Source organism: Diabrotica undecimpunctata, chromosome 3 (assembly GCF_040954645.1).
Source record: "Diabrotica undecimpunctata isolate CICGRU chromosome 3, icDiaUnde3, whole genome shotgun sequence".
Classification (NCBI taxonomy): domain Eukaryota; kingdom Metazoa; phylum Arthropoda; class Insecta; order Coleoptera; family Chrysomelidae; genus Diabrotica; species Diabrotica undecimpunctata.
The window spans coordinates 1,338,784-1,350,885 of NC_092805.1; the positions used below are offsets into that span (position 1 = coordinate 1,338,784).

Consider the following 12,102-nt stretch of genomic DNA (forward strand, 5'->3'; position numbering starts at 1 on the left):
GCAGAAAACATAAAAAGCTGTCTTCGAAAACAAAAAATTACGACTATTGTAACATATACTGAATTTTAATAGAGTGAAACCTTTGAAGTCAAATCTCTCAAAATCAATTTTTGGCGCTTCGTCCAGATAAGGTAAGATAAGTATTAAACTTAAATTTTTATTAGGCCCATTTGTCATTACAATTTTTCCAGTACATTATTTATATTTTTGTGTATGTCCCAAAACCGACCACTTACAGAAGCTGAACTACTATATATAGTGGACCATCTAAGTGCTGAAGAGTATTGTCTTTCCAAATTTGATGGCGATGGGGATGCAGACGACAATTTCCTTGAGAACTCTCTCAATTTCCAGAACTCCATCACAATCCTCGACTCCTAGTATCCACAGCCAGCCGACATGTTTCAGTACTTAAGTACAGCACTTAAAAATAGTGCGCTGATACAAATAAATCTAGCGGAAACGAAGATTTTGATGATTCGGATCAAGATCCTGACTTTGATCCAGGCGATGAATTTGGTTTCAAACACAAATTTACTAGGTTATTTACTAAAAACATTTTTTCTCATAAAGAAGACGAGGATGAACACCTGTGAACATTACCTCAAGCAATAAATTCCTTAACTTCTGCCGATAAAGACGAGAAAAAGGAACAAGCTCCTACTCCTTCAAATCAATCTTTAGTATGGTCCAAGAAAAACATCCCCACTCTCCTTTTTGAATCATTTGATTTTACTGAGTCTTTAAACGCCAATGTTGTTAATAATTCGAGTAAGCAAATCGACTTATTCAGAGTTTCCTTTAGTGAGAGTATCTGTCAAACGATTTCCAAAGAATCGACCCTCTATGCTAACCAGAAGAATTCGCAACTTTTTATGGATATGGAAGAACTCAACACTTTCTTGGGAATACTTATAGACATGAGATTCCTCAGCATTTCAACAATAAGGTCATACTGGTCCAGCAATGAAAACTTTCATGTTTAACTTGTGACTTAGGTATTTACATTAAAAAGATTCCTACAAGTCTTGAGATTTTTGCATCTTAATAATGAAAATATGCCCCTTCCAAAAACTAAAAAGTTTAATAGATTTTACAAACGTAGACCGCCCTTAAACTATCTTTCAGAGACCTTTCAAAATGCTTTTATGCAATATAGACACCTATCTTTGAAAGCATGTGTGCTTTCAAAGGGCGTACATCACTAAAACAGTACATGACAATAAAACCAATAAAAAGAGGCTTTAAAATTTGGACATTGGCATGTGCTAAACCGGGATACCTTCTAATTTTAAATACATTAAGGGAAAGCCGCTGAATCAACGTCCGATATGTAAGGAGAACGTGTTGTTTTAGAACTTACATCGAACTATCAAATTCGTAATTATTGCGTGTACTTTAATAATTTTTTCACCACAGTACCATTGATGCAGAAATTACTAGAAAATGAAACTTTTGCTTGTGCACTGTAAGGAAAACAAGAAAATATTATCCAAAACAAATATTATATGTTGATAAATGGCTTTTCCAAAATCAGTCAGATTCGTTTAGTTCTGGGAAAATATTTGTGTGGAAAGTGGAAAGATAGAGGCGTAAAATGTGTTAGTGTTGACAAAAATTTACATAATTTACAAGTAAAAACTTAGGTTTTGAGAACAAAACCGGAAATAGAGATCAAGTACCATGTTCTCAGGCAATAGCCGATTGTAACAAATACATGAGTGTAGTAGATCTATTTGATCTATATTATACTAGTTACTCCATCGCATGGAAATCAAGACGTTGGTGAGTAAAAATATTTTACTAAGTTTTTGACGCAGCAATAGTAAACAGCTATTATTTTATATAAGAAAACTTTGAAAAAAAAAAATCAAGTGCTAAGCCTATGACTGCATTACAGTTCCGCAGTGAACTAGAATAAAATTTGATTATCACTTTTACTTTTAGAAAAAAGTCTGGACCTTCATCAAACTCAACAATGACCGCTGGTTCACACCTATCCACTATAAGAACTGATAGGCGCTGTGTCTTTTGTGCTTCATCTAAAAAGAAACAAACGCGCGGCAATTTGATTTGTCAAGTTTGTAACGTTGCTCTAACGACTCCTTTGCACCCTACCATAGTAAATATAAAGTTCTTAGATAATAAATTTAAAATATTTTTGTATTAACTTTTTTCTATATTTTCAAAATAAAGTATTTTTTTTATAAATTTTTTTAGTAGTGTTTACCGTTCGCTATTGGATAAAATTCTGTAAGAAATGTATCCAAGTGTTGCTACGCCGCCACTGGTAGCAATTAACTTAAAATTCTTAACTTCTACCTAGGTAAATTCTCATAAAAGTCGAAAATGTATTTAAAAGATATGTTTACCCGTAGATTAACTTTCTCCGACCAATTCCAAAAATTTCTCTGTTAGACAAGCATTCAAAAGGTCGGTTTTTACCTACCTCTGTATAAAACTATCGAAGTTGTCCCCCGCCGCTCGAAAATCCCTTGCAATAGTCAGGTATTGAAAATCGGAATTTTAAGTCAGTATAATAGTGTACCCCAGCTTAGCTGGTCGCTCGCATATTAGTTAGTTGTTACTTTCGAATTCGATATAATTCGTCGCATTTTTGGTTTAAGAGTTTTTAGACTATCGCGTAATCAGTATCAAATTGTATCCCAGCTGAGCTGGTCGCTTCTTGTTTTTAGAGTTTTATCTCGCGCATTGTAGTTATCGTTACATAGCTTAGAGTTAAAAGCGGAACGCTCATTAGTTATCAAGTTTATTCATATATAGGAAAACGTCCTTAGTTGAAGTGATAGTTAGTAGTAATATTTAATCTGTATCAGTGCTTGTGTTTGTAGTGTGTCGTGAACCAGTGTATAGACAGTCATCGGGGCTATGTCAATAAAGAACTTGAGCTAAAACTTTGGCTAGATATTAACTTAGTTGTAGTAACATTCAATTATTAAATTACGTATTGTTTGAACTGCTTGTGTTATTATTTCCCACGCCAGTGGGTGGTCCTTCGGATTGGAAGTAAATACAAGACTTAGTACGCTCTAAATAGTAGCAATATCGCCAACGTAATTTGTTGAACAAATGTCCGTTTAATTCTACCAGCTATATATTCCATAGGAATATATTGGATAGGATAAGGAAGGCACAAAGAGCGATGGAGAGACAAATGTTGGGTATATCACTTAAAGATAGAAAACGTAACCAGTGGCTTAGAACCAGAACAAAGACAATAGACGCGATAGAACAAGCAGCAAAACTGAAATGGAAATGGGCTGGACACAACAAACGTCTCCAAGACGGACGATGGAACAATGCCATCGGAAAGTGGCGTCCATACAATGCAAAGAGATCAAGAGGCAGACCACAGATGAGGTGGAAAGATGACATCAGGAAACAAGGAAGAGAACAGCTCAAGACAGGGAAAGATAGAGAGAACTGGGGGAGACCTACATCCAACAATGGAAGGATAGAGAATAGGTTCAAAAAAAAAGTATATTCCATTGCCCAGTAAGTATTAGTTGTTTGTCAAAATGCATACTGGAAGCTATATCTACCACTCTTCCCAGCGTTTCTAACAAAGAAAAATCTTTTTAAACATTTTTTGTCTTGTTAATGATGCATAATGAAATACTTTTACTATTTAAAAGTATATTTTTACAAAAAAAATAGTTCTTCGCGTTAAAGACTTAATTTGTATTTTAAAGTACTTTGAGTATTTTAAAGTCGATAATGGTAACGTGTTTTAGCGAGACGTTTCGTAAAAGTTCCTCTTCAACATGCTTGATTAATTTAAACTCAATTTAATTTGTTTACTTACCGCCAACAATGACGGTGCTAAATTTTCAGACGATGGATGACTAACGCTAATCTTGACTTTTTCTTGGCGCCCCCTAGTGGAAGGACTGGGACTAGCACTGGCGCTGCCAGTGGTGGTGGTGCTGTTACTGCCGTTACTATGAGGTGAACCATATGTGCGTTTTCCGGAAGAACCTTTACCCCTATGTATCCGCAACGTTAATCTTTGTTCTTCGAAGCGGTTGCCGATTCCTTTGGAACCTGTAACAAAAGTTATTGCTGAAATTTAAATCTGAAGTAAAACCGTACTGATGAAGAAGACTTTATGGCAATATAAAAAATCGTGTACTACAGTGATAAAACTTACATTTTAATGTAGTTTTGCATTTTTTTGTATATTTACCTGAGCCTTGCAATGTTCGTCGTTTGAAGTCTATGCATTTTCAATTAAAAATATTAACAAATTTCTACCTAAAGGGAATAAAAAGGTCTTCTTATTCATCTTCATTTTTATTTTACATTTTTGGTATTTTTTTTTATTTTTTACATTTACATACAACAATTTCTGATCATACAATCCAACGGCAGCTATACAGAAATCGAATAAAACCTTTTAATTCGACATAAGCGAAAGATTATGTAGGCACTTCAGGAAGTCACAGAAAACTGGTATGTAATTAATACAGTATTATTAATTAAACGTTCATAAATATAATTTCAAGAACAAAATATGATTAAAATTTCAAATGGTGGTAGTTCAGATTTCTTTCCTAGATGGCGTCGTTAGTTTACAGAACAAATGACGTGTCTTGTTATCATAGCCTTTTATATAGATAGATAAATAGAATTTTAAATCATCAAAAAGTAGTTTTGATTTATAGTAGTTTTTTATTTATAGATATATAGTAGTTTTTCAAATAGGCTACATATGGTTTAAGTGTTAAATGTCCAACTTGTTATTTAGTTTACTAAACAATAATCTTGCAAAATTATTTGTATCGTTTTTCTATCTCATCCACTTTACTCTATACAAGCATAAATATATTATTAACCCGAACCGACCTAATCTACGACTAGCAACTGTTGTTTGCCAACATAATTTATTCAAAAGGGTCTCAGTTAAATGGCCGAAGTGATGTACAACTTGTTTTTTCCTTTACGGGCCATAATTTGTTTACTTCAAGCGATAAAAAAGTGGTTTTTCGTTTTTTTCTTCTAGTTTTCGGTAATCTATTTACCTTAAATAACATAAAAAAGTATCGAGCAATCGATAGTCCATCTTTACTAGTATTCAACGATTTTGTGATTTCAGATTGTACTGAACTGATAGAAACGTCGATGTCATAAAAAATGTAAACGTAATAATGATACTAGCTTTTATGAATGATGGTCTGAAATATTAATAAAGGCCATCATGATTGGTTTTAAGTGTTGTTTGTTGAGAAAAACGGGTATACTATCGAGAAATAATAAGCCTAATTTTACTTTGATATATTTGGTAAAAGTTTATTTTAATAAAAAATACGTATTTGTATAAATGTCTCTTCTTGTTCATATATTTATCTACTTTTGTTTCTAATTTACATTCTCTTTACGATCCATTTTTATTAGTTTTGTAATATTTGTGGGTTGCATATGTACCTTAAAAACTATTTTTAAGTTAATAAATATAATAAAGTATATTTAATAAATATAAAATAAAGTAACATTTACAAGAAACAGAACACACCACACCCACTGTTTCTCCTATTAACACTCTTTCCGAGGACATAAATATATAGAAATGTGAAGTGTTGATAAGTTTGCCAATATTTTAAAGTATTTAACGACCTTGTTCAATTATTCGCTTGTAAATTGCACCGATATGCAAAAGGTATATTTTTACTGGGGCAAATTTTATAGAACCATCTTACTTTTCACTAACTCACATTGGCAAAATATACAAAATAAAAAAGACCCCGGTACGTGCCAGTAAAAATTAATTTCTGACATTTAACATTGTTGCCGTTAGCTCTAAGTTCAATGTGTGGATAAGTCACCTTAAATTAAAAATTGTTATAGTCTTAGTTCGTCCATTATTAATCAATTTTTCTGTGACATCCATTTATTTTTCATATGGTTTAAAGTTTGTTTATCGGTGTTTCTTGTATACTGTTTCTTATAGCTTTCTATGTGTTCTCAACTGTATCCACTGTTTTATTTAATGTGTTTGTTACCCCTTCGCGTATTTTATTATTTTTAAGTAATATTAAGTTTGGTCTTATTTGTTTTGCATTTTTTTAAATCGTATTTCTGCTTTGCGAATAACTGCGCTGAGGTCAGATCCAATATTTGCCCGGGATACATTTTAACTCCTTCGATTTCCGTTTCTGTATCGGTCATTCCAATCATTTTGTATTTTTGGCCAAATTCTCCTCTGTAATTTTTTTCGCCTAGTCACTAATTACCAACAATGTCGGGGTAAAACACCATCGTGCTCAGGAGATGCATGGTACAGGGGAGAAAATTATACCTTTGGTGAAGCCCCAGAGATCTGGCGATCTCTGGGAGATTAGAGCCTTAGTACAGTAAGGGCAAACTAACTAATATGTTTGATAGTATTTCGTTCCAGGTCGTGTCTCGTCAACGATCGAGATGCGATTTAGTTGCGGATTTTGTATCTGTCCCAAAGAGGGATCATTTCCAGAGGAACAGATCCTGCGCAAAGTATCAAAAATGCCTTTCTGAAGGAGGACGAAGATAACGAAGGAGGATTAGGAGAGATGCAAAAATGACTGCTGGGAAATGGACCACAGCAAATCCGCATAAAACCGGTGCAATACCGGCAAAATCCAAGACAACCTAGGAAGAATACCGTTACCCTACGTAACAAAAGGTAACTAAAAAATTAAGGAACTCTAATGAGCAGACTAGGTCATATACAGATGTTACAAAAGTATTTAGGATACTGGTGATACACAGATACCATCTTGATACTTAACTAGATCCGGCTTAACTAGACTTCATCATTACCAAAATGAAACGAGCAGTAAATGACGCTCCAATTATAAGTCAGAATTAACTTCTGCATTTTCATTAAATATATAAAACATACTTTAGAGCAGGGATCCTGTACGTGAACTGTACTAAAGAATACACAAAAAAATGGACTACTAAAATGATGATGTTAATGAAGAGCCTGTGGGAGGAAGCAAACTTGGATTTAGTTAGTCCCAATAACACGCTTAAGCACCCCATGATCCTCATCATTGCATTCCAAGAAAGGGGCAGATGGAACAACTAAGGAGGCAAAAACAGGTCCTTCAGACAGAAGACTGGTTGTTGAAAAATCTTAGTCTATACTAGGACTAGGTGCCATTAAACTTTGCATTATTGTTAACACTGTTTAACTTGGGATCTTTGGAATGGAACAACTAAGGAGGCAAAAACAGGTCCTTCAGACAGAAGACTGGTTGTTGAAAAATCTTAGTCTATACTAGGACTAGGTGCCATTAAACTTTGCATTATTGTTAACACTGTTTAACTTGGGATCTTTTGGATCTATAATGTAATAGTCATCCTATGGTTTTTTAAATTTTTATTCAGTAGACTACTTATATATTCTTTAACTTTAAGATAAATTTGTTATCTTCAGGACAAAAAAATGCCTTACCATTACTAACTCCTCCACCCGAAGCTGTTGGCCAGTAGTAAAGGATTGCTGATACCGACAATCACTCGGTTCCTATCTAAGTTAGCCATTCATATGGATGTAGCCGTTTTTCTACCGCGTGAAGGCGCATGTTGGGATTAAGACCTTTCGACATTTCCTAATCTCTCTAGAGCTTTATAAGACATATTACGTTTTTTAGGATTTACTAAGTGTTCTGCAATCTTGTGCTGATGGGTTTCGACATTTACTTTTTCACATATGTTTCTTCCATTTGGCATCATTTTTGTCAAAAAAACAGGCTACTTCTTGACACTGATTCACTGTCATTTAAATTGTCATTTTTACCGTTATTTAACTATTCTTTTGTATTGCTTTTGATTAGATGTTTGTTTAGTTGTCTTTTAAAAAACTATCGTATATATCACTTGTTCTAATTATAAATCACTGTCTTCGTCTATTGGTGATATTTTAGCCATTAAACACTAATATTTTCTGCTCTTCTTGGTAATTTATTATGAACTGATCTTACCAACAACATTAAACTAATTTTTATGCAAATGATACTTTTAGACATGTAATCTAAAGCAGTTACGCCATCTACAACACCGTGTCTCACAGACCGTCAACTTTGCAATCGTTTGAAAAGTTACTCGCTATGTTTAAGAATATCTGGAATGCTGATGCGCTAGACACATTGATGCGTGCATTAGAAGAAATATTATATTTGTCAATTTGAAAGACCATACCTGGCAGACGAAGGGCAAGCGTAAACAAATAATCCCGGAATGTATTTGAACTATAATGAGCTACTTCCTGCAAAGCAAATTCTTGTTCATTGTCCAATATGGCAAGCCACCAGAAAACACCACTATCTACAAAAAAGGCTAAGAGATATTGTGAATTCGGTTAGCAAACACTTAAATGTATTAAACTCAATTGTAGAACAAAACTTAATGTTATTCTTCCGTCAATCCGTTCGCTACGTTACTTATCTCAATCCCAACAGAGATGTTTTGACTTCACCGAACGTTTGAAGAAGCTATCTGTCTAGTCTAGACTATTCCACACTATTCGATAAGCAGGTATTCGAGATTACCAAGTAACAACTTTCTGACGCCACGAGGTGGCCTAGAAACTTGTTGAACGAGTCGACGATCCACTGAAAAGCTTCGAAAAAAATATCATAATAACAAGACAATTATATAAAATAGTTATTTTAACTCCTTAATAAAAATCATAATACATAAAAATATTTTTTATTTCATGTTTGCAATAATTCATGCAGTAGAGATCATTTTCTTTTGTTTTTTTTTATATATTCTTCTTTTTTCAATGGGTTCGATCCTGTTACTTTATTTGTTAGTCTCAACATATAATCGGCCCTGGCCTACAGTATAAACAGACATTAAAACATTAAAGAACATTACAAAGTATGCTTTAATTACGTAGTGGCTCCAAATGCAATTAATATCAGGACATCCTTATGCTTCATAATGCAATTAACTTAAATTGATCAATATTTATTTTACTGCTGTGTCGTTCGTTTTAACAGTAAATTGCATCGCAAACGCTATAGACAATGGCGTTCAAATACAGAACCGATATAGAATACTTTGACCCAGTTTATTAAAGACCTTTATGCCTTTGCGTAAAATCGACGGAAGGTTAATGTAATGTTTAATGATTGTGCTAAGCTTTTGTTAAAGTTCATTACTATTTTAAGCATGGAATATCGGTGTACGCCGCCTTTACAACCTGTTGCTGCGAGATGTCTTGACAGGGTGGATATCCCGCCGCTTTTGAAGATAAATATATATAGCGAAAATATAAAATAAAGAGTCTCGCATAAAATGTATATTGACACAGTCGGAACGAGGATGAGTTTTAAAGTTGTTACCAGAAATATGTTGTTTCTTGTACCTGCTTTGTTTGCTTTGTTTTTTTCTGGAGCTTGTACGTGAAAATTTTTTCATATATAATAAAAGTTCTCAATGGCTCAATATTAATATCATAAAATTTTGGCCATTTAGTGGAGTGGACGCTTTAAAATAGTACAAACTGTTTGGTTTTCGAAACACAGTGAGTACGAAAGAAGCTCTTTTTAGCATACAAGTGCTATTTCAACGATTTATAAATGTGAATTGCGATATTTATGCATGCGTCATTGATTACAATAAAGCGTTCGATACCGTAAAGCACAAGCTGATGAAGATATTAACAAATAATGGAATAAACATTTGTGATTTAAAAAAGAGTTATTAGGAACCTTTACTGGAATTAAACATCGTGTCTCTGTACAGAAGTACTAGAATTCGATAATATCAAAATCAAACGTGAGTTCCTACAGGAATGTATACTATCACCCCTGCTTTTTTGCTCGAGATTTTCATGTACTTGGATTTATTAATATTTCTTTCCCGAAGCTTTCCCGAATTAGTCTTTTTGCTATACTTGTCAGTTCTTTTTCATTTCTTGCAATAATAACCAAATCATCAGTATATGATAAGCATTGGTGCACTTTATATAAAATATTGTCCCACCTATTTATCCCACTTACTCTTACAATTTTTTCTCGAACTATATTGAATAGCAAGGTAGACAACGGGCCTCCCTGGCAAACACCTTTTTTTACTTCGAATTCTTCTGAGACTGTACCGTTACATTTCATAGCACAAATGGTTTATCTAATTACTTACTATTTTTTCTGGCACTTAAAATTCTTTTAGCGTTTATATTAATTTATTTTTGGTGGTTAAAGGCTGGTAAGGGGTCTTGGGGGCGACATGAAGCCGCCGATGCTTTTGTCGTAACAAAACGCTAAGAAATGCCCACTGTTTTCCAACGAATGAGTTGGAGGTTTTAGGAATAAAACTCAGCTCTGCCAGCAAATCCTACTCTCACGTCCACGAAGACATACCATGTCGCGTAACCACTGGGTGCATGGCGTACAATGGGAGTACGTTATGTAGCAGACGAGAGAGGGTAAAAGGCGAGTTTCTGGCGCCTAAAAACTGGAACATATCGGCTAGGGGAATAAACCCCAACAGAAAATTCGGTCCTCCAAGGATGGGGGTTAAGTCGTAAGGCCAGCGACCTTACACTTGTGAAAATTCTACAGTGCTAAAATACCCAATGAGCCTCGGTTACCGGACGGAAATTACAGTAGACGAAAACAGCAATGAAAATGGACCATGAATTACGGAATCTGGAATATACAGGGAATCCGGAACAAACAACAAGAAATTATGCAGGAATTTGTAAATCGAAAATTAGATATAGCCATTCTCTCTGAGACCAAGAAAAAAGGAAATGGAAGCGAAAAATTAAAAGACTATCTACATTTCTTCTCAGGAGTGGGAAAGGATCAAAGAGCAAGAGCAGGGATATCAATATTTGTACACAAGAAATTTGAAAAATATATTAAATCTTGGGAAGCATACAACGAACGTTTTATTAAAGTGACGGTTCTCCTAAGAGGAACACAAATAACAATTCTGGGGGTATATGCCGTAAATGATGACTACTCAGTGCAAGAAAAGGAAGCTTTTGAAGAAGACTTTAGAAAAATCCTGAACGAAATTCCTAACAGCCATGAGATTATATGCGGAGGAGACCTGAATGCCAGACTAGGAAAACAAGTTCAAAGTAAAGTGGTAGGCATGCATGGAGAAGAAACTGTTAACAACAACGGAGAAAGACTCATAAAGATATGCCAACAATATGAGTTAAAGATTTTGAATGGTTTTTTCGCCCACAAGAACATACATAAATACACCTGGTATCAGCACACAAGAGGTCTAAAATCGATAATAGATTATTTCATAACAAGACAACAAACTAAGTTAAGAGTACAGGACGTAAAGGTGAATAGAGGAGCAGAGTGCGGCTCGGACCACTGCCTGATAATAGGAAAAATATATACACCATTCGTAGACAGGAACCACACAGACATCAACAAAGAACACAGAGAAAAAATAGAGAGAACTACGTACACCTTAGATAATCTAGATAACGAGAGCACACAGTTACTTTACTCCTGGAGACTAACACAAAAACTACAGGAATCACACAGATCAACGACGGATGAATACGAACATATAAAAAACTGCATGAAAGACGCAGCGCTAGAAGCCTTAGGGCCACAGGTACGAAGAGTAGATAAACCATATTGGTGGGATAAAGAAGTGGAAGAAAAGATAAAAAGAAAGAAGGAAGTATATCTACAGTTATTACAACAGGGAGACGAACATACAAAACAACAATATAAAAACTTGAATAAAGAAGTCAAACGAGAAGTGGTTAAAAAGAAAAATAGTACATGGGAACAAAAATGCCAATACCTAGACAACCATATAGGAGGGACAAAGAGCTCTGAAGCCTGGAGAACTATAAAAACGATGAGAACAACGACAAAAAACCAAGTCATAATAAATAGAATACCAGAGAACACATGGGTAGAGCATTTTGAGAACTTATTAACAGAGAGAAGAGAAAGGTTTAAACAGACAAATGAACAAGTGGAAGTAGAAGGAAGAATCGAAATATCAATAGAACAAGTGAATGAAGCAGTTAAGGGAATGAAATTAAAAAAATCTCCAGGCCCAGGCGGAATATATCCAGAGTTGATTAGGTATGGATCATCAAAA

The 12,102-nt window shown here is 34.4% G+C and overlaps 1 protein-coding gene across 1 annotated transcript in view; it reads right to left on the reverse strand.

Moving 5' to 3' along the window:
• The window catches only part of Oamb (Octopamine receptor in mushroom bodies), a 544,394-nt gene that overhangs the window by 72,710 nt on the left and 459,582 nt on the right, over positions 1-12,102 (reverse strand). Inside the window, exon 7 of the mRNA XM_072525075.1 lies at positions 3,827-4,056. Within this exon, the coding sequence (XP_072381176.1) occupies positions 3,827-4,056 (230 nt within the window). The remainder of the gene's footprint in view (positions 1-3,826; positions 4,057-12,102) is intronic.